This window comes from Sinohyriopsis cumingii, chromosome 4, assembly GCF_028554795.1.
Source record: "Sinohyriopsis cumingii isolate HCF-2022 chromosome 4, ASM2855479v2, whole genome shotgun sequence".
NCBI lineage: Eukaryota > Metazoa > Mollusca > Bivalvia > Unionida > Unionidae > Sinohyriopsis > Sinohyriopsis cumingii.
This window is the reverse complement of record NC_142964.1, coordinates 58,438,854-58,462,717: the sequence shown is the minus strand read 5'-3', so window position 1 is coordinate 58,462,717 and position 23,864 is coordinate 58,438,854. Positions and strand designations below refer to the sequence as shown.

Here is a 23,864-nt window from a genome sequence, read left to right as displayed (position 1 = left end):
CGAAGAAATTGTCATGATGAAGTCGAGATGGCCAGAACAAGAAGCCCATTTAGTCTCCTGTTTTGCCAAACACTTGGTCGACAAAATGACGGAATTGATCAAGAAAAATTGTTATGGATGTCAAAACGATCATCCCAGTCAAATTCAACACGATAAATGCCTAATGTTAAGTCAAGAAGAAAAATTGGACGAGTATCTGGACGAAGCTTGGAGTCTCATCTCAAACAAAGACGTGTTGCACCAGTGGTATAAAGACTTGCGTGAACATTCTTGTCCACCATTAACCACTCAAGAGATCCATCGTATCGAAGCTCTCCTGAATCAGAGTGAGGAAACAGAACGAATAACCGTTTATTCGTCAGACATTTTCAAGCAAAAAGTCAGGATCGAATTGACGACTTATTATTACCTGTGAAGAAGAAGAAAAAAACACAAAACAATGGATACCTGGGAACTTTATTACCTTTTGAACCACAGTTCGTATACGGCTTCTTGGAATCCCGTCGTCTGTGCTAAAGATGAACTCCCTCATCGCAAACCTAAAGACCATCAAGCTTACGTGATCAACACGGACGAAAGTCATCTCCCAGGAACCCACTGGGTAGCCGTCTACTTTCCTCAAGAAGGATGTGTGGAATATTTCGATTCGTACGGATTGCCCCCCTTGGAAGACGATATCATCGACTTTATGAGAAGAAATGCTCAAACCACCCGATTCAATAACGTGAAATTACAAGGCACAGATTCCTTGGTGTGTGGACAGTACTGTGTGTATTTTCTGCATCATCGCAGCCTGGGCTATTCCTTAGAACATTTAGTGACTCATTTCGATCCTCGTTCTTCTGCTAGAAATGATGTGAAAGTAGATAGATGGTTTTGTGACCATTATGCTTATCTTTTGTCTCAAGCTAGGAAACGTAGTGTCCATCAATGGCCTAATGATTTCCAACAGTGGAAATCACAATTTCATTCACAACGTTGTCAACCTTCTTTAAAGTAGATTGTGAATTGATAAAAAAATGTTTGTGATTAGAAAAAAATGTTTGATGTTATAGTGTTGGATTATTGTTAAAAATGTTAGAAATGTTGTTGTTTAGTGTTAAGTGATTTTTGAATAAAAAAATGTTGTGTTTGGAAAAAATGCCTTTGTCTTTTGTTTAGCTATAAGAATGTTGGATTGATGCTCTTTCATTTCTTACTATCCCTCTCATGACACTCACTGAACGTTGCGACTCGAAAACCGTGTGGGGGATGTTTTCCTTCACGTGCGCGCTTTGACTTTAAGAACCGGGGGTTGTTTCAAGTCTAACCATCCATTGTCGACTCATCCTCCTAAGAAGATGTGTTCCAAACTAGCTAAGCTCAACGAAGCCTACGTGAATTTGCATAGGGTCAGACACAGTCTGATACCGAAGCCAGAAGAAATAGAGAATGTGAGAATGTTAAAAATCACTGAAGACCTGATAGAAGAGCTCTTCAGAGAAGAAATGAACAGGGAGAAAGAAGAATGGACAGAGAAGTACAGACTTCAGAGACAGCAGCAACAGCAGCAACAGCAGCAGCAACAACAGCAACAACCTGAAGCTGACAGAGGCTTTGTCGATTGTCGTATCGACACCAAAGAGTTCTTCTTCTCTTTCCGAAGAAGCAGACCTATCGCCAGAAAGTCTATCCTCAGAGGACATCGCATTCTTAGAAACTAAAAAAGAATGCCATAGCAAACAAAAAAAACAGCCCTTTTCAGGGCTACCCAATACTCTAGAAAAGAAATAACGATCGATTTGCCAATGTGTGAAGATAGAGTAGTGTGAAAATAAACACTAACTCTTTTTCAAAAAATGTGAGGGTATGTGTTTGTGTATAGGATTGTGTGTTTGTGTGTTTGTAAGTGATAAAGTAGGTTGGTGTGGATAGTAGATTAAAATGATATTTGTTTTTTGGCTGTTAGAGGTGTATATTTGGAGTTAGATTGGATTGTTTTGAGTATGTGGATAGTCTATTGAAGTGATTTATAAAACATTTTAAAATAGTGATGGGTAGCATAAAAAAGTGAGTGAGTGTTTCTTTTAGGTCCGCGCGTTGTTGTTTTATTTTTTTGTTCATGATCTTGGTAAGATGAATTTTATGTTATTAGGGGGATGTTTTCCATCACGTCCGCGCTTTCACTATAAATTGAAACTCGCTGGGCAGTCTAGCTACCCTTGTTGATTGATCAACACAGCCAGAAGAATGAATAGCAGAATAGTGAAACTGTTAGAACTCCAGATGCACCTGGAATATGCCAGGCGCATAGTAAACGAACTATCAGCGGAGGCTATAGTAGAAGAAGCAAGAGTAAAGAAGGAAGAGGAGGAGAGAAGAGAGAGGGAAGAAGAGGAAAAGAAAAGAGAAGAGAGGATGTCGTTCAATATTCCCGAAACAGAGGATTGGGGTGTTGAAGCGAATCATCCTCCCTCTGCGCTCCCCAGAAGAAAGGTGAAAGAAGACTGGGGAAGAAGATGCGTGTGCGGCGCCAGGCCAGGAAGGTGCAACCATTAGATAGGTGCATCAGGAGTTCAAAAAAACAGCCCTTTTCAGGGCTACCCAATACTCTAGAAAAGAAATAACTATTAATTTGCCAACGTGTGTAGGTAGAGTAGTGTGAATATAAACACTAACTCTTTTTTAAAAAATGTGAGGGTATGTGTTTGCGTGTTTGTGTGTTTGTGTTTGTAAGAGCTCAGGTATGTTAGTGTGAATAGTAGATTATGGGTTTCTTAGCGTATGTGAAGAGTATAGTTAGGGTTTTATTATATGAAATGAGAAAGTAGGGGGATGTTTTCCATCACGTCCGCGCTTTTCGTATAAGAACTCACAATATTCGTCGTTCAAACCATTATAGGAATAAACAAAGAAGATGGAGGTGACAAAATTATTTAACGATTTGAGACATAGCTATTTTTGGATCATGGATGGAACTTATGTAGTAGAAAGATTGAATAAGGAAGGAAGATTTGAAGGTAGCCTGAACAATGTGAAGAATCTTGGAGTAGCAAAAGATCAAATAGGGGGAATGATTGAGGAAGAAGTAGAAAGAATCAGAGGATTCATTGACCCACCTTACGTGAGAGTAGGTACTTTAAAGGAAGCCTTGGATCATATCACAGAAGTCAGGAGCTTCCTAGAAAATATCTTTTATTGGACTGACTGGTGGTACGTAAAGTGGGGTTGTAACCAGTTGATAAAAGCAGAAGAACTAATTAGAGAGGTAATGAAAGTAGAAGTGATGAAGATAAAAGAAAAATGGAGCAAAGAGAGAAAGGAAGAAGAGAATAAGAAGAAGAAATTAGAGTTTGAAAGATTGAATAACAACTGGATGAAGATCCAACAGAAATTTAGAGAGATGGGCCATCCTGACTGGATAACAGAGGAGGAAAAGAAGAAGAAGAAGAAAGGAATAATGGAAAAAGTGAGGACTTGGTGGAAGAAGTGGAGGAGTTAGAAGAAGAAGAAGAAAAACCCAAAGGCCCTTTTCAGGGCCAGCCATATTTCTCGAAAAGAGATAGTCTTTGAATTGCCTACCCTTTTTTTTAAAAAAAAAATTTTTAAAAAAAAATCCCATGTTAAATTCCCCTTGTCCGTAGAGTGACCCACGATTTATAGCCATGTTAAATTCCCCTTGTCCGTAAAGTGACCCACGATTTTTTGCCATGTTAATTCCCCTTGTCCGTAATCTAACCCACGATTTTTCGCCATGTTAAATTTCCATTGTCCGTAATCTGACCCAAGGGTGTTTTTAATGCTAATTCCCATTGTCCGTAAACTACCCCTATTCACTACTGTCAAGGTCAGGATCTAGATCAACACCTGGTGTTTATAAAACAGTCACGGTCAAACTATTTTCTGAAAAAAAGTATCATCTATAATGAATAAATTTACATTACAATGTCATGTAATGAAAGATATAAAAAAAATCAAAACTGACAAACAATTAAATTGAATTATACAAATCAGATAATTAAATCAAATATACATAACACAAAGGAATATGGATGTATGAAGATCCAAATAAAGTGAATAATTGCGATATAAAGGTATGTATAATCAAACTGTAAAAAATTTTAAATTTTTTTTAAAAGTTACTAAAATAATTAGTGTTGAACGGAATACATTACCTGTATGACTTTACTTTAGTTGTATCCATAAAGGAGAAAAGGATCAAAAGAGCTAATCAGATTGCCTTTCTTTGGATGTTGAGCAAAATTTAGTCGTTGGGTTTTTCAATCGGGAATGGGGTGGGTTGCAATGCAAGTTACTGTGAGTGATCGGATTATCTATGGTGGCGATAAGGGGGGGGGCGGCAGTGGTCTTTGAGATGCCTTAATTTACCAGTCAGGTGCAGGAGGTAAACCCCAATTGAGTACACAGGGATTCGTATCTAAGCAAATTTACAATAAGTGGTTATGAGCGAAGGCTCATCCCTTATTAAATCGTCCACTGAATCTTTTCGACGGTGTGATTTCAGTTCCTGGGTAGGTGAAACACCGGGTTGACCATATTTATAACTTGCAGAAAATTTTCATTTGCTTTTAGTACGACTTAATTTGCTTCAGTGGTTTATACAGCTTAATTTACATACTAACTAAATTTTTATTTTCATTGCCAGAAAACTCGTGATCTTATGTTGTTATTTGAACATACTTCTGAAGCTGTACATAGATTTTCTGGTGTCTACGCAGATGCATGGGATTTTTTTATAGGAAAAGAAATTGATCTCGTAATCGCACATCACGCCATGTAACCGAGTACAGCACACTTAAAAAAATTTCTTTCTTTTTTTGTCAACCGTTCATTTCTATTTAGGCACTATATGATTGCGAACTACAAGGAATATTTACTTACCTCCGAAATTGAAGATCTTTACAACGTGAAAACACTACACACCACCAAATATGAAGATCTGACAACGACACCAATAAGCATCTGCAATTTTACGCTTTGCAAAAATAACAAACTCTTATGAAGTAATTGTGCTTAGTTTAAAATTACTTTCAAAAGATGTATTAGATTAACTTCATTAAGTCATGAATATCAACAAAGTAATGGAACCACGTGTTTGGAACTACTTTGTTGCATCTAGACGTGATCTCAGTTGGTTGGAGTAGGGAAAATATCCAAAATTGGATAGTACATTGCCATATAGCGGAGTCGCATTTTTAGCGATATTACAGCAGAGTGCGAGTACAGAGGAAAACAAACCATGACAAATAAATGATAACTCGTCATTAAGACAATGTTTCTGACCAGTATAGCTGTATGCAAGGTAAGTCACTATTAGTCTGATAAATCAGACCCCCCCCCCCCATCCCAAATATGTGTTGATACTGATGGACGATATGTGGGTGTGATGTCACCTGTTTATTTAAATGTGCAATTTTTCTGCATGCAACTCTTATTGGAACACACCTGCGTAGAATTTATAAACCGGTATTTGGTAACAGCCATATCCAGCGCGAAATTCAAAATGGCCACTGTCCCCCTTTAAAATCAATGAAAACGAATAACAAATGGCTGCTTAATACAATACGAACTTATTCTATTAAATCGATAATGAAATACTAAGCCAGCCTCGAGTGAAAAAGGTAGACCTATGACAACATCAGCTATTTCCTGATAGTTTCCTCTTTCTTTAAATTTCTCCATTCTATGTAACATGGTCTAAGGGTACTCTACGAAAACATTTTCACTGGACTGATTTTCAAACGTACAAGAAAAAAAAAACACGTGGGTATTTAGTACTACGGATGTGCTCATTTTATATCCTTTATTTTTAGTTCCCGTATTCAACAGTGCGTGCACCGAATGCATATTAGTCACTGCTCACGCGGACTAAGCTACAGTATACATTACATGCACATGTATTCGATTTATACAGTGGACAAAATGCTTCCTTTTTGCATTTTGCTTTTGATGTTGTTTTCGAGTGCCATTTTATAGAAGGAATAATCAAGTGTTACAAGCATGATACTTCCAAAATTGATCACTGAGAGAAGAAAAATAAGAAGAAGAATAGATCTCGTAATCATACGTCACAAGTTGTAACAGGGTACAGAAAAAGACAGAAGATGGCGAGTCAACGCTACCGCGTAATCAAGACGTTGTTCCTGATCAGCATAGCTATATGCAAGGTAGGTTGCTATCGCAGGGAGACTAAAACGCGTGTGTGTGTGTGTGTGTGTGCGCGCGTTTATGTGTGTGTGTGTGTGTGAATGGGGACCAGAGTTAAACGGGGATTTATAATTAAATACTCTTAAATACCTGGTCTGGAAGCGATATATGCAAATGTTCTATCCAAAGACGGGGGCAAATATAATGCTGATAAAAAAAAGAGCAAGCAAAGGGACTCGAAACTTTCTTAATCATGACTTTCCTGTGAAACCTTGGTATATAGAATGTATATATTATCGTAAATGTGGTAAACAAGGACATGATCCCAGACAATGCACTCCTAGAAAGGAAAGTGCAAGTACAGAACCAAACAAAACCCAGCAATTAAACAAAAATAGCTCTTCAATACTGGAGAATACCATAGTGCCCATAGAGGCACGTGGATTTATATGTCGCCGAACACAGGATTTCATCCAAAAATAGTATGTACATATCGCCAAAAGAGCCCTTCAGCCGAAGGTAACTCAGCAGTAAGCGTATAAAATATACATCGGCGTGTTCATACAAGAGTGACAGCAGATTTTTGCAAGTTTTAATGAAATAGGCGATATCAGCCCCTAAAACACCAGTCCATATTATTATAGGTCTGGGACTGATTTATCGGCCTAGTCACTCTCGCAATGGAGACTAAAAATGTGTGCGCGCGTGTGTATAGTTGCATGACAATTAATATCTTTCACACACTATCAGCTTACGGAAGCAACTATTTCCCTCGTCATGGCGCGGCATTATTAACATTCGAAAAAATAACTTCTTCGCGGTCAGTGAAACGAAAAAATAACTTCTTCGCGTTCAGTGGGACACCTTGACGAGAAGTAACTGGGAATTCTGCTGACGGAAAAAAAAAATTCTAATGGACTCAACTTTATATGATATCCATCGCTTCTTAGTGAAATCCTGGCATAGAAAAATAATCTCCGTCCGTAAATGTCATAGATGTGGTCAAATAGGACATGATCGAAGACATTGCACTCCTGGAAAGGAAAATACCATTACAGAAACAAATAAAACCCAGCAATTAAACAAGCACAATTCATCAGTACTGGCGAACACCATAACGCCCATAGAAGGAAACATACACATGCACAAGAGTAAACTGACAATCCTTCCAAAACCGAGCAAACCCCAGAAAGAAACAGAGAAAACAATACAACCAATAACTGCTATTTTCTTTTATTCTTGTTGTTTTAAATTTTAAAATATATCGAAGATCATGAACTGTTATATCTTATAAAGTTAAACATTGAAATGTGGAAAATATAATAGGAACCGATTTCGAATGTCATTTGGGTACAATATTAATGTTATTGCAATTAAAGTTTTCGTTGCCAACTTCATGATGTATGACAATTTTTGGAAATTAATTTATTATTTGAAAGTTATCAACGAATTTAGCGAAAACACTAAAGGCAGTTTCGTGAATTGAGATGATTATTTATAATGTAATGAACAATAAATGAATCGGACACCATAATTGTGCTCATCAAGTCGAACAATGGAGTTAACAGAATCGTACGCACCAAGTTAAAGACTCATAAAGTGACATGGAAATCATATCATTCTTAACTTGAACTAATCAACAAGAATCAACGATCAACGTATGGAACACAAGCCTGAAGTATGATATATCACCAAGAGTATCACAGTATGTGACTTTCACAACTAATAACAAGGTATGATTCTGTCATCTATGGTGATCAAGTTATAGAATTTATACAAAAGTATGAATGTTTTCATCCGAAAGTAGGATTGTGAGTGTGTATGTATGTACATATGTACGTATGCATGCACGCATGTATGTATGTATACTATTGATTGCACTCGTATAGCGATATTGAATATTAATTTAACAACGGCTCGAAAGCAACTCGTGGTGTCCAGTTGACGGTCACTATTTTCGGTTCCACATGAATTTGCTTCGTTACATATTAAATCAAATCATCGACGTTACTGTTCGAGATTATTATTATTATAATCAGGTTCGTAAATGAATATGCATCCGACAAAACAATCTCAGTGAATTATAAGAACTCGAGATTTACTCATTATTTAATGCATGCAGCGTATAATTGAAATCAAATTATCTGTCCAGTTATAGAAATGAATACCTTGTAACAGACTAACGTATATCTGATAGTATGGCGTTAGATCAAAAAGGTCTGATTATCTGTCAAGTTTAGTCAAAATATTGGACCATCCAATATATTAAAACGATACTATCATGTAATACTGATAGCGACAAATAATGCAATTTCATATTTCACATACCCCTACAGCTGAAGAATGCTTCCGCAATGGACAGCTTACTGACAAGACTCGTTGTGTTGTGGTAATACAGTCAGACTCTATTCTAAAGGAATCCTGCTTATGGCGAAACCGATGGCTAAAGAGATTAAGATTTTCTCAGTGCAAAGTCTTTGCTAGTGCAGCGTTGGGTGAACCGTACTCACTATTGTTAAATAATTAAAGATGAAAATAAACCACCTCGGGTAATGCTGTACGCGGTAACGAAAGCCGATTATTGCGTTCTTCTTCATTTGTAAAGTACTGGCATTAAGTACGCATGATCCCGTTACAAGGAAAATGGTGTCCTCGACATGCGCGATGTAAAGAAAACGATATACACGACAAGAATAGATTTTATCGATGGTATCATTTCATCTTACCAATTCCAGTGTAAAGATTGGTTAAAGGGGAAGGGATGATCAAGGGAATCAGCACATCATACATTTTAAAACAAAATGAAAAATAATAATGATCTTATGTTCTCTTTAGGTGAGTCAATTACAAAACAATTATGTGTACATTTTCATTAGCAATGCTATCAGCTAAAACTAGGAGCTATATATGTACAAACTATAGCTTTCAAAGACTGTAGTCAGATGTTTTTGAAAGTCATAAATGCTTTTGCAAAGTATGACAATTTCGTAGGTGCATTGATAGATCAGACTGCGGCGTACTTGTATCGGAAATAGTAGGTCACAGTGACTTACAGCTAAGTGTCAAATGAAGACGGGCAATTTTCTACACGCAGTCATGAAATTTGGCGTGTTCACATTTAAAATCGTCACATGTAGAAATATCTTCGCCATCCAAATGTCGTAAATCCACTTCCTTCTACATCGACGTTGATTTGAAACGAAGTGGATGGACAATCTTTGGCTTGGTAGATGTGATAGAAGGTACATGTAGTCAAAGCGACATGTACGTTTCACGCTCCATTTAATATTTTCATTTCTGGTGTGTACATGTAGCTCAGTTTCCTACACTCTGTTCCTATACGGTCATGAAATTCGACCGAATTGGACGAGAGATATAGTTCTACGGAATTTCCCGTTTGTTCATTCTTATCATAGACCTTTAAAGTCATCCAGTTATAATTATAGGTACTAGGATTGATTCCGTGAAAAGGAAACACATTAACGATTCCGTTTCAAGTAATATTACACCGGCGTCATCTCTTTGTACATTTCGAAAGTACGAATGCTATCCTTGTTCATTTTGTGAGCAGATGGAAAGTTTTTTAACCATCTACTGGTCGCGTCATCCCTCCTAGCAACCAGCGAGAAAAACATCCAATGGTTGTGTTCCATCTACTGGTCGCTTCATCCCTCTCCAAGCAACCAGCGAGAAGAACAGCCATTGGTTGTGAACCATCTACTGGTCGCTTCATCCCTCTCCTAGCAACAAGGGAGAAGAACAGCCAATGGATGTGTTTAGTTGCTATCCGCCTCGACTGTTACTGGCATATTTAAATGCGTGAATTTTCAAGTTGTACTTGCCTGTCATTTTTCTCTGGCATTCATTTTTCATATATTGTACTTGTCTGTCCGTTTCCCTGGCATGCATTTTGTATTGTTTACAGTTACACTTTTATACTTTTTTCCAGGTGTGACATTTTCCAATTTTTTATCTATAAGGATTTGTCTCATTTTCCAATGTCGCGTTTTCCTTGGTCGTATTTGTTTGTAAATTGTCCATGTCAAGTATTTTCCGTCCCAGACCTTTATACCAATGTGTGTGATATTTTCCAGTGCGTACCTGTTCCTATGTCATTTTATTTTTGTGATTTTCCTATCATTAATTTTTCATGTCAGAAATTATCATTGTGCAATTTAATTGTCACCCTTTGGGGCCCCGAGTGGCCGAGTGGTCTAAAGCACTCACCGTTACGGATCACTGCCATCTCATATGAGTCTGCGTCGGTTCGGGTCTCGGTTTCGGCTAATGTGGTTATGTAAGAAAGCTTGCCAGTAGCTTCTCGTGGGTCGGTGTTTCTTTCCGGTTTTTTTTTCCGGGTTCTTCATCCACCATTAATACTGTTCGCCATGTATAGCCTATCTTGTGCTGAATAATGGCGTTAAACCCTACAACAACAACTGTCACCCTTCAAAATCAATGAAAACGAATAGCAAATGGCTGCTTAATACAATACGAACTTATTCAATTAAATCGATAATGAAATACTAAGCCAGCCTCGAGTGAAAAAGGTAGACCTATGACAACATCAGCTATTTCCTGATAGTTTCCTCTTTCTTTAAATTTCTCCATTCTATGTAACATGGTCTAAGGGTACTCTACGGAAACATTATCACTGGACTGATTTTCAAACGTACAAGTAAGCAACCCATGTGGATATTTAGTACAACGGATGTGCTAATTTAATATGCTTTTTGAAGTACCCATATTCAACAGTGCGTGTACTGAATGCATCTTAGTCACTGCTCACGTGGACTAAGATATACTATACATTACATGCATATGTATTCGATTTATACAATGGAGAAAATGCTTCCGTTTGCCATCATTTATGCGTTTTGCTTTTTGATGTTGTTTTCGAGTGGCATTTTATAGAAGGAATAATTAAGTTTTACAAGCATGATACTTTAAAGTTGATCACTGAGAGAAAAAAAGAATAGATCTCGTAATCATACGTCACAAGTTATAACAGGGTACAGGGAAAGACAGAAGATGGCGAGTCAACGCTACCTCGTAATCAAGACGTTGTTCCTGATCAGCATAGCTATATGCAAGGTAGGTTACTATCGCAAGAAAACTAAAACGTGCGCGCGTGTGTGTGTGTGTGTGTGTGTGTGTGAATGGCAATATATTGGATAATAAATTGTCATCTCTCACGCCCTATCTGTTTGTGAAAGCAAACGTTTCCCTCGTTATAGAAAGGCATTATTAACATATTAAAAATAATTTCATCATGGTCAGGAGGACACCTTGACGGAATGTAACTTAGTTTTTATTTTTTTAATTGGGGACCAGAGTTACACAGGGATTTAAAATTAAACATACTCTTAAATACCTGGTCTGGAAGTGATGTATGCAAATGTTCTATCCAAAGACGGGGGCAAATATAATGCTGATAAAAAAGAGCACGCAAAGGGACTCGAAACTTTCTTTCTTATTCATGACTTTCCTGTTAAACCTTGGTATATAGGATGTACATATTATCGTAAATGTGGTAAACAATGACATGATCCAAGACAATGCACTCCTAGAAAGGAAAGTGCAAGTACAGAACCAAACAAAACCCAGCAATTAAACAAAAATAGCTCCTTAATACTGGAGAATACCACAGTGCCCATAGAGGGAAACGTACACGTGTTCAAGCGTGAACGGCAGAGAAAAATATACAACCAGAAAGGAACTGCCTAACACCGATGAAAACCAGGAAGAAAGGAAAACCGACCAGATAATAAGAAAAAAAAAACGATTCGCCTTAACATTGAAAACAAAAGAAAGACAATTCATAGCTAAAGAAGAAAAGACTATTAGTTACTCTGAAACGAATTCCAGACAAATCAGGTCTCAGACTATATTTATATAGTTACATGTTTATATGCATAGATATACATGTTTATATGCATAGGTATACATGTTTATATGCATAGGTATACATGTTTATATGCATAGGTATACATGTTTATATGCATAGGTATACATGTTTATATGCATAGGTATACATGTTTATATGCATAGGTATACATGTTTATATGCATGTGTATATCAAACATGTAATTGCAGAAGATAGAAAGTGATAGAATGAAAACATACATGCACATGTTATACCTTACAATATAACCAACCCCGACAAACTGAAAGTAGGCGATTACAAACATATAAACCTAATTTTTACAAAACATGGATGTAAAGAAAACAACAAAACAGAGCAACCTCATTCAAAACTCTTGATTCAAAAAATTAAATCAAGAACGCCATTTTGGTATTTGTAACGTTAAAGAATAGGTACCAAGGTGTTTATTTTGTTTCAAGGCACTTTGATATCAGATGACTAACGAACGGGTGGTTTCATTTCCATATCAAGTGTGTGTTCAGGAAAGAAGTAGATGCCAATTCCAATTTATAAAAACAAATTACTTTCGAAGAAGCACACACGATAAGTCAACGTGGATTTTCGAAGAGAGAGAGAGAGAGAGATCGAGAGATCGTTCCCTTTTCATGTCAAGATAATTTGTATATTCATAATTATAATTGGATCCAACATGCATTACTATCACATTCGTCAAACTAGTATATATTTACTTAACGGGAATTTATTTTCATAAATTTGCACTACTTTTAATATCCAAGTCCACATGGGACAAATGACCGAAATGAGTCAAAAGTTCCAAGAGTCAGTTTGGTGTTAATGAGAGTGACTTTGACATTCAACCCTCACAGCCATGGTATGGCTGCAGTTAAGCTGACACTGAGTCACACATGTCTAAAATCTATGATAGAAACACGTATCATTACAGTCCTCTCAACAGAGTTCTTAACACCTCCTTTAAAGATTTTACTTAACTCCACACTGAATCAGAATTTCACTGAATCTACTTTGATGGTTTCTCATATAGATTAAAACCTATAATGATATGATCTAATCACGACATGAACGGGTATGCAAACCTTCATACTTAAGTACCAATTACTGGAGATCATGTTCTGTTGTTCCAAGTGAAATTGTAATCATATTCTTGAAAGAACGTCATCACTGATGTTGTCCTTCCCCTTCCGGTAATAAATCTTAAAAGTTGTATGGCTGAAGGGCAAGAGACCAGCGTAAAAGACATAGGTTATTATCCTTGACTTAGGTGAGTGGGTTGTGGTTTGTTTCTATGGTGAATGTCACTCCGTTCAGGCAATCTGATTAAAATCCGATCTCCGCTGTCTTACGTACGCATGGAGGGGAGGGGGGTTAACCCAAATGCATACGCTTGCGTATGGTGGGGGGTGTCTACTGATAATGTACGTACGGATGGGAAACGGGGTGGGGGGGGGGCTCGATAATAATTTGTCTAATACGTAGCCTGTTCGACTGGGTTCAGTCGGTGTTTGAATTTTAGCGGACACTAGACAAACCTTTTAAAGTTACGCAGCTTATTTTGATGATGCAGCCAGACAGTCAACGCCGGTAGACTATCTGTTTTATTAAACACGTTAATATTATTAATCCTTGATCGTTTCTGCGTGAATTAAATATAGGCCATTCTATAGAATTCGTGGGATGGGGTGCGTCAAGCGTATGTACGCCGGGGGGGGGGGGTAAAAAAAAGTACGCATGTGTATAGGGAGGGGTCAAGCTTTGCCAAATTTTTGCGTACGAATTAAATGGATGGCTCTTTACCCAGGCAGTATACTTCATTTGATTATAGTTCACACTTTCTTGGACTCATTGCTAGGTACATCTGCTTCAAATGGGCCAACTGTTCCTCTGATGTGTGTGTGTGTGTGTATGTGTGTGTGTATATATATATATATATATATATATATATATATATATATATATATATATATATATATATATATATATATAAAGGTAGAAGTAAACAAAATTATTAGGGGCCCCGAGTGGCCGAGTGGTCTACAGCGCTCTCCGTCACGGATCACTGCCATCTCACCTCTGTCTGCGTAGGTTCGAGTCTCGGGCTCGACCAATGTGGATATGTGAGAAAGCTTGCCGGTAGCTTCTCGTGGGTCGGTGGTTCTTTCCGGGATTTTCCCGGGTTCTTCCTCCACCATTAATACTGGCCGCCATGTATAGCCTATATCGTGCTGAAAAATGGCGTTAAACCCTATAACAACAACAATAACAACAAAATTATTAATTCCTATCTTAAGTGTTCACTCTCCTGGAATGATTTAGTTGTGATCAGATACAAGCCTAGTTAGTTATTTAAATCATTCATTGGAATTGCTAAAGTGGTCATCGACTGGACTAACACTATTTTTGGGATTGTGATTTCATTCAGTGACATTCTGGATTACATTATTCTGAAACATCAGAACATTCAGGACTACTGGAATTAATTCGGAACATTCTATAACTTTGGCCCTATGGTATAACCATTAGGATTATTTTGGATTTAATTCAAAATATAAGTTCCTCTAAAGTTTTAATTTTATAACTTAGAGAATTAAATTGTTTGATTTGACAAAACTTGGTTTTGCTTTTTTCTGTTACTTAAAGACCAAATAGTCATAACACATCCAATGGTGTACTATGCATAATGAGCACATCAAAATATAATTCGACAATTCTACCTCGTTCTTCACCTTGTCCATCCATCGAACAAACAAACAAAAAAAATGCGTAGCATGAGCTGTTTTCATTCCGAATGGTATATTTAAATTCAGAACAAACTAAATGATGTAACGAAGGCTGACTTCCCCTGACTGTCATCACTTAGTGGAACTTGAAAGTAACCTTTCGAAATCTCCTGGGCACTCGAAAATTTGCCTTCTCACATTTAAAACAAATTATATTTCATCACGCTTGGAGTTGGATATACATCAAAGCGGGTAATCTCGTTGATTTTGCGGTGTTCCACCCATTCTCAAGGTTCCATCTTTCTCATCAGTAATATCGGAGATGCATAAGACGATGCTGGCTTTATCTGCTCTTGATGTAGCATTTTCATCTAAGACAGGTTATATTATGCTTTGCGTTTAGCGGATGATATCCAGTATGCTTTATTCTCATGTGTTTCTGACCTGTTGTACGTATGTGATGTATCACCTGGTCAGTATTTGCTGAGTACAATAATGACCTCTTCACATATTTGCCTCAGCTGGTGACGCTGCTCAAATGAGGGCCAAATTTTACGGCGTTGAGCGATTCTTCCGAATGACATGGAAAATCGACCACGTCGTCGGCCGTATCTACACCATCTATGGCTGTAAACATAACTGCAGGTTTATATACTGGCCGCCATGTATCGTGTGCTGAAAAATCGCGTTAAACAACAACAGCATGTTTACATCGCGGTAGACAGGTTGACGTGGTAAGTAACTTATCTGCATCCCACGGCTGCCACCAGATGTTGCTGGTATTCTTTCAACAACAGACATACCAAAGGCATAGCTTTAAAACCTTTAATTTTACTTCTGATTTTAGAACCCAGAGCGCCTGATGGAGCACAAGGCACTTTTTTAAACCGTGGATCATCATATAAGCAAGGTATTAATCCCTTCACTGAAATGGGATCAAAAGTTTCCAGAGTAAGTTTGGTGTTAATGAGAATAGCTTTGACCTTAAATATAAAAATTCAGCTCACATTGCCATGGCATGGCTACAACTAAACTGACACTAGGTCACACATATCCAACATCTATGCTAAAAACATTCGTTGTCATAATCTTCTCATAATAGCATCTTAGCATCTTGACTGACAAAAAATACAGGTGTTTTATACAAAAATACTTTTAGCTTTTTCCAGCCTGATTGAAATCTAGATCTGTCGATATTAATATTTATTTGGTAGGAGATATCGATTTTAATCAAACTGGACTGTATTTATATTAATATTTCAGGGCATGTACGTCGAGATTCCTGGTGCTACAATGATCGACCTGAAGATACTTTTCAACGCCAAATACGAGCAAATCTCCAGATCTGTGTCAGCACGTGGGATTGGTTCTATCATCGGTGGTTTTGTTGGTGGATTCTTCATGGACCGCTTCAGTCAATGGTCAGACTTGTTGCTAGCAGTGTCCCTGGCCCTCGGTGGTTTCGTCCTTTTGTTTTTACCCTTCGTACACGACCTGGGATTTTTGTGGTTCGTTTTCTTTGCAACGGGGATAGCATCGGGCGTGTCTAACATAGGTAAACTTAGCTTTAAATATATGCCTCTCCCCGTGTAATACCTTTTCTTAAGATCTGTTGGAGTACTACCAGCTGCCTTTTCATAGAACCTTCTTAGAATTTATTCATGTATTTACAACAATTACAGAATCGATGGTTATCGTCTAAGTTTTCCAGGCGCAATATCGTAACGGACATTACTGTGTTCCGTTGCGTAATGGAAATGATAGAATCCTTAAAGACTTAAGTTTCGAATATATTCCATCTTTGAATAAGAAGGAGCTACGAAATCCATGGAGTGTTGCTATATGATTTGATGGGAGGGAGGCCACTCGTTAAGATAAGGAACATTATTTCGTTAGTTGATCAAGGTGACATTCCCTTTCAAAATTTCAGCGTCAGACCTTATTTCTGATATTTTCAAAAACAGTCTAGTTGTATAATAGTATTCCGTAACTTGTTTATATTCCTATCATGGCGAATTTAATAATTCACGCATCCACCCACCATTAAAATAGTATCTCAGTTACCAAGATTACGGTTAGAATTAAAAAATTAAAGTAATGTTAATGAATTTATATTAATCAGCGTATACCTTTACGTGATGGGTATTTATTGGCATTGGTGTCATGCTTTGCATGGTTACCTGATGATGATGATGATGGTTATGATGATGATGATGATGATGATGATAATAATCGTTGTCTTCGTCGTCATGTTAGAATTACTGAATCTAAAATATTTTAGCACATGTTGAATGAACTCACAGAAAAAGTTAAAAGCACACAAAGTAAATATTAATGGAATGTAAACAATACCATTGTCATGAATAGTTACTGCACATACAGTACATTCAGACAAGAACTTACATTATAAATGGTTTGAATAAGAGGACAAATATGCATATAAATAAGATGAATATAAGAGATTATAATTTATATGGTATTACGTACACTTCATCATCACCATGTACATTATTTATTTGTTCTTCATGTTGGTGTGAATGTTGGTACCATGACAGTCTCGTTTACTTACATGATCGTGAATGATGCTGTGTGTTGTGCTATGATTTGTTTGCCGAACTTCCTACCTGCGCCTCGTTTTCGTAATGCATGAATATTAATGAGGATCTGACCGCTCCGGTGGCCTAGTGATTAGAGCGTCCGCCTCGGATGCGGGAGGTCGTGGGTTCGATCCCCGGCCGAGTCGTACCCAAGACTTACAAAAATGGTACTAACAGCTACCTGGCTTGGCGCTCAACATTAAGAGGTTAGTGTTAGGACTGGTCGGCCTGGTGTCAGGATAATGTGACTGGGTGGGACATCATGCTACATGTCTGCGGCATGATGCCCCAGTGCTAGACATCACTATGAACTCCTACACTACAGACATCGTAGCGATATGACTGAATAATTGTTAAAGCTACGTTATCCAAATCACACACATTAACGAGGATCTTGTTAAAGAATGGTCTATATCTCAGTGAACTCCCAATTTTCTGTTCAAGAGTATCTTATTTTTACAAGCTTAATAGTAAGATAAATGCCCCCATGGGAATGGTTCGCGGTGAAGTATAATTACACCAATAAAGAAACTGAGAAAAGTCGGAAGCAAGCTGTTTTGTTTAATATCCACTCTCCCACCAGCTCCCCTACTCCAATGCGGTGACCATAGGATAACACGAAATTTGCGTATTGGCGAGTTATTTAATTTATTTGAACTGAATTGATATTTTGACCTGTTGTCAGCAAATTCGTTTGGACCCCCATTTAATAAAAAGGAGTTCACGAGCGGTTCCATGGTTCGCATTTCTAATTGGAGAAAGGACATCTGCACACCACGTGACTATGAAGTACAATAAAAGCAAACGACTATTATGGGTTCTCTTTTGCAGTCTGGTCCACAGTCTCTGTTCTGAGTGAGATTTTGTGACCAAAACCTTGTTCTTGTTTATGGGCGAAAGAGGCAATGATCTCCTATTCTTCGTATTTTTCGCGGAGCACACAGCTCGAGCTGAAGTTAAACACTCCAAATTCCGATATGTTATTTAGAGTAAATATGTATCATTAAAATGTGGCTGGGACATGAATGACGAAGATCCTTCAAAGTTCCAACATTCTTTCTCTACTCATCCATATTTACAGACTGTCTGCATTTTGGCACTTTGAGTTTGAGTTTCCGTCTCAAAAGGTTTTGGTATTATGCGACCCGTTTAAAAGAGACTGGGAATCCATTTTCATGAATTTTACTTCTCTTTTACTGCTAACATACAACGTTTTGTTTACTCTGTTAGTTTATTTAATGGTTAATGGTAATTTTTGAATTTTTGACATGTGTTCGCATGCATAGGAATGCTTACATGTCCACCATGCTGTAATGTTTTATAACAAGGTAAGCCTAGGTTACACTGTGAACGGAAAACTTGCCATTCGTGTGTAACCAACTTTAAGATCGTTAAATGACAGAAATACCTAATTGTATATCTGTTCCTGGTAACAGTTACCAAAGTGGGTCCCAGGTGAAAAGTATTTCCTCCGGACGATACATCAAGCCCGTGAGACATTCTGGATGCTGATTCAGGCCCCTGAGATATTCGGGACGTTAAATCAAGCCCCTGGGACCGGCGGGACAACGGACCTCTTAGATTGCGAAGAATGGCTTACCTTCTAATTAAAATAGCTATTTCTTTAAAATCGAGGTTTTCTTAAATTGAAAAATATTATGGTGATTGACATGGGAATTATCCATATGTGGTGAAAATTTCATGAGAATTAGACGAGAGATCTTAAAATTATATGGATTTTGAATTGTATAGGCTCTATACTACAACTCGAATAGGTAATCCATCGGGATTCTGAAAGACTGGCCGAATCACGTGTGGACTAAAGGCCAGACTCGATGATTAGACTAGGCAGCGGGCCATTGGAATTTCTATTATGCGCCTGTTGTCTGGTAGTTGCCTACTAACCCGATGGGTCGTGTAGGTTAACTCATAGTATTTGATCAGATAGCATTATATGGGTCTTTCCGATCTTTTACCTACAAACGCTGTTTGGTCATTAGTATTCAGCTGTCGCCATAGGGATTGATCTACAGATACACACACGGAAGGAATCGATCCACGTGCATCAGAATGAAGTGATTTATTGATACCGCCTCCTTATTATCCCTTCATGAAAATTTATATAAACATAGGAGAGAAAAAGACAAGGGCACAAAGATGTTCTTCAGAAGTGATTTCAGATACAAAAAGAACTATACATAAAAAAATTATAACTCAGAAGCATTTATACAGCTAGTTGTATAGATTTTAGATATAATAAAATAAAAACATTTTAAGTGAAGTTTGTTCCAAGGTCTGATCCGACAAAATTAAATGTTCAGCAATGCTAAGCTGAAAATTCCTTCACATGCCCCCTTGTTTTTACTGAATCAATCGACAGAGAATTTCTTTTCAATCATTTGGGGATTATGATTGTTGGAAATAACACCGAAAGATCAAATACATTCAAATCAAGTTTCGTATCTTATTGCATAACACAAATGTACAACTTAGATTTATTGATTAATTCGGAATATCACACCTTCGATAGCCAAAGGTAATCGATCCACTTCGTTCCACGTTGAAATGAAACTATAGACTACCCCTGGCAACAAAGATGACAATCACACTGATAACCTATTTTGCTCTGTCAGTATAAACTCATGATATGGACTGGTCAGCATCAGATCTGTACTGGTCAGTATCTTCCGATGTTCAGCTGAATGGTTTATATTTCTTTTGATGTTGTGTTGTTCCAAGATAAAATTATTAATTGCAATGAAAGCATTATTGACCTACTTAAGAAGCCATATCTGTGAATATGGACTGTCCTCCGGCAAAGGAATGTAACTTGGGTAGTATTACGAAGTAAATCGTCTTAAAATAAGTAATAGAAAAGTATGAGAAGCAACAAATTTTGTAAAATTAAAACGTATAATGAACTTGATTTTGGACAAGGTCAAGTCCAAAATACAATTATCCATAGCTTTTATTGAAATTTAAACAAAACTAACAAACAATGCAAATTAAATATACATAACAGTAGTCCATACCCGTAGAAGTTCCCCACTAGCATTATACAAGCTGTTTATCTTTTCTTGATATGGAAAATTTCTCTTATTTCATCCGCAGCCGTAAATGTTGGAATCCTACAGATGTGGGAAGAGAAAGCGGCACCCCCTCTTCATGCGATTCATATGGGATTCGGCGTGGGTGCGCTTTTGGCACCACTACTAGCAAATCCTTTCCTTGCGGTTGTAGCGGACGATCAGAGGAATGGATCAAGTGCTGGAAACACAACAGGCTTTGGAAATACAACCGAACATTACCTTAAAGAAACCGCCGTGCAATATCCATTCGTCATTATAGCCTTTCTTATTATTGGATCTGGTATTCCATTTTTGGTGTATCAGTGCTTGCATATTAAGAAGCGCAAAGCATATTCTCCTATCAACTCCGAGGAGAGAAGAGAACCTTCCCTCATGGAAATGATCAATCCAGCGACTTATGCTGATGGATCCTTGTTTTATGGATGTGTCATGTTCTGTTTGTTGTTTGTTTACTATTTTATGACGGTAGGTGGTGAACAAATGTTTGGAAACTTCGTTCGCTCCTTTGCTGTTGACAACCTCCATTTTTCAAGAAACCACGCGTCTTATCTGGACACAACTTTTTGGGCTTGCTTTACAGTTGGACGTTTCATTGGCATCATTTCTTCAAAGTTTTTGTCCTTACGTTTCTTGCTAATAACGGAGGTCACATTAAACTTCATTAGCGTCACTACCATGGACATCTCAGCAACAAGAGGGCCGTCGTACTTGTGGGGGTTCACAATAGCGCAAGGTTTGATAGCAGCGCCATTATACCCAATAGGGATGTCTTTCGGGAACACCCTTGTCAAAATCTCAGGAGTCTGCTTGACATTAATAGAAGTTGCCGGATCTCTTGGAGATTTTACATTCTTATGGCTGGCTGGCAAGTACTACGATTTGTATGGTCCACAGGCAATTTTATATGTCTATCAGGCCTCCAGCATATTAGTGCTGATTGTTGGAATGTTCTTTCTTATCGTCAGCTGTCTCAGAAAGAATCGATTCTCAAGGAGCGAGTTCGCCCCAGTGGAGTTACCTGTCTCATCAGAGGTTAATGAAATTGGAACTTCTAATTCGAACAATGAAAATGATTGAGAGATACAAATATGGCCAAAAAGTATAAATTAGATTCACGGTGATCTCCCTTGGGCCTTTTACGTTAATCAGATAACCATTTTATGAGAGTTCTTTTTGTCAGCATACTTAGAGATAACCATGCTCCTTGGCAGTACTGGCTTGGTTATCGAGATCTAACTTTCCTAATTGACATCTCCGCTGAATTGTTTCATACTGTCGGAATCGATACAGGTGCATGCACTCCATCCCAAAGCTCTGACAGTCTGTAAGTTTGATTTGAAAGAAGCAGAGTTTTCATAGCTTGAATCCGTCTCTTAGACTGGTAGATTTCAGTAAAGTATGTGAACTCCAAGTATTACATTTTGGAAGTCTGAATTTAAGCTCTTTTTTCGTGAGCAAAATCCATTGGATGATACGGGCCGGGGCTGTATTTATTTTACTATGTTGCGTCTCTTATTGAATTACATAGAGATTAGAGTGACTTTTCAACATGTTTCTATATAATATATATATAGTCACGATTATTTGTTACAATTCTCTCTCTCTCTCTCTCTCTCAAATTTATGAGGCTTGCGACAAAAAGAAATATTCTGAATTGGGTTCCGTACTTTTATCGGTCCCATTACCATGCCGTTCTTAAAATTGGACATAAAACAACCACAAACATCTTTAGACATACCCGTAAACGTACGTATCACAATGTCATTGTCCAAACTTGTTCCTTTGAATAATTAACAATAGTCCCAGAAAAATATTTTAAAGAGCACATTGTAATTCTAATGACTACTCCTTACAAATGTCTCATCGAAAATTATCTAAATTACAATATTAAACACATCCGCAGACTGATTTTAACATAAGACACAAGAATCCGAAAAAGGAATTAATCAAAAATAGGAACGAATCGGATTGCTCAGTTCTCTCCTTAAATACATCTTCAAGAGTCTATTATGACAACATGTAGCAATATACTCCACGTGACAGATCTAACTACTCAATCTAATATTTCAAAATATATATTCTTGTGACCTAATCCATCCAATGGGGAAATAATCTTATTCTTCTATGAACCCATCTGACCAACCTGTGGGAACCAACCTCAAACTCGTAATCAGACCTTATTACTAATATTAATTTCAATTGTCTTAAATAACTACGTCAAGGAATATTTATAGATCCTACGCAGTCTACACTCTTAATATCTTAATATAAAATTTCATACCTGTGTACAAAAGTTAACTATCTATTATCTTGACTATATATGATCATTATAATTTATAGTGATGAATTAGAACTACACATAATATATACACGATCATGTGCCAAGAGTTACAAATAAAAGATAGGCATAACATCTCCCCTCATAAAGAAAAATATTTATTAAAGCTTTTTCACACTTCCATCAAAACACATTCTATGACTAAATTAATCAGGAAGACGTCTTATGAATAAAATATAAATATATACATATATCATTTAAAGCTATACAGAACAATACACGTGAAAGTGCATCTGCGATCAGGTTGTCTCTTCAAGTTGATGTCCTGAATGTTGATGTCGAATTCTTGCAACACCAAACTCCACCTTAATAATCTGATTCTAGTTTTTCATTTTGTTCATGAAAGTAAGGGGGTTGTCATCACTAAATACAACTATCAGAGCATGAGCTGAATTAATATACACTTAAGAGAGTAGTAAAGCCACATTTAAATCCAAGAACTGACCGCAGTATCCGTGTCACAAAAAAAACCTCAGCTTGCGAGAATTGAAATAAATTCTTCCATTTATTGGTCATTCTAATGACTTCACTTATTTTTGTATATTTTAATTCTTAATTGCATTTTTTCCTGGTGATTCCAGTAAGATTTTCATCACCAAACCATGTGGTGGCCTGGAGAAAAAATACTTGTACTTGCCTCAGGAAACCCAGTTATGACCCCACACCACCTAAGTCCCCAGCTGGTTACCCTTTGTATCGGGTGAATCACAATTTAGCTATAAGCTACAATGTTGTTTCTCAATGTAAATTTTTAAGTTTGGCTTATTTTTGCAAAATAACATCGATCTACATAATGCTGATTACATATAGCAGCAGACAGGGTGAACAGACCTTTTGGTCATTTTTAAAAAATAAAGCTTCCTACGGAAATGAAAAATATAAGCGTAATAACGCTATACCGAACCTCTAACTTTACCGAGAGTTTCTCTAATTGGGTTTATTTTGTTACTTTATTTTTGTCGTTCTTTTCTTTCTAAATTTGTATTCGCGTTTTCGTTTACCCATCGGACGTTTCATTGAGGTCGCACCCTCTCTGCTGCTACAAATAAATCATTATTATATCAACCAAAT

At 37.3% G+C, this 23,864-nt stretch overlaps 1 protein-coding gene across 2 annotated transcripts; it reads left to right on the top strand.

The window, feature by feature from the left end:
• The first annotated feature begins 5,849 nt into the window (after positions 1–5,849).
• On the top strand, positions 5,850–23,314 carry LOC149801224 (sodium-dependent glucose transporter 1A-like). 2 transcript variants are annotated; one of them, XM_089955291.1, is made up of 3 exons: positions 5,850–6,167; positions 16,033–16,324; positions 20,478–23,314. In XM_089955291.1, the coding sequence occupies exons 1-3, from the start codon at positions 6,105–6,107 to the stop codon at positions 21,530–21,532; spliced, it is 1,410 nt and encodes a 469-aa protein (XP_089811417.1). In that variant the 5' UTR covers positions 5,850–6,104; the 3' UTR covers positions 21,533–23,314. The 2 variants fall into 2 exon arrangements, with proteins under 2 accessions (XP_089811417.1, XP_089811416.1); XM_089955290.1 differs by lacking the exon at positions 5,850–6,167 and adding an exon at positions 10,756–11,241.
• Positions 23,315–23,864: the final 550 nt, after the last annotated feature.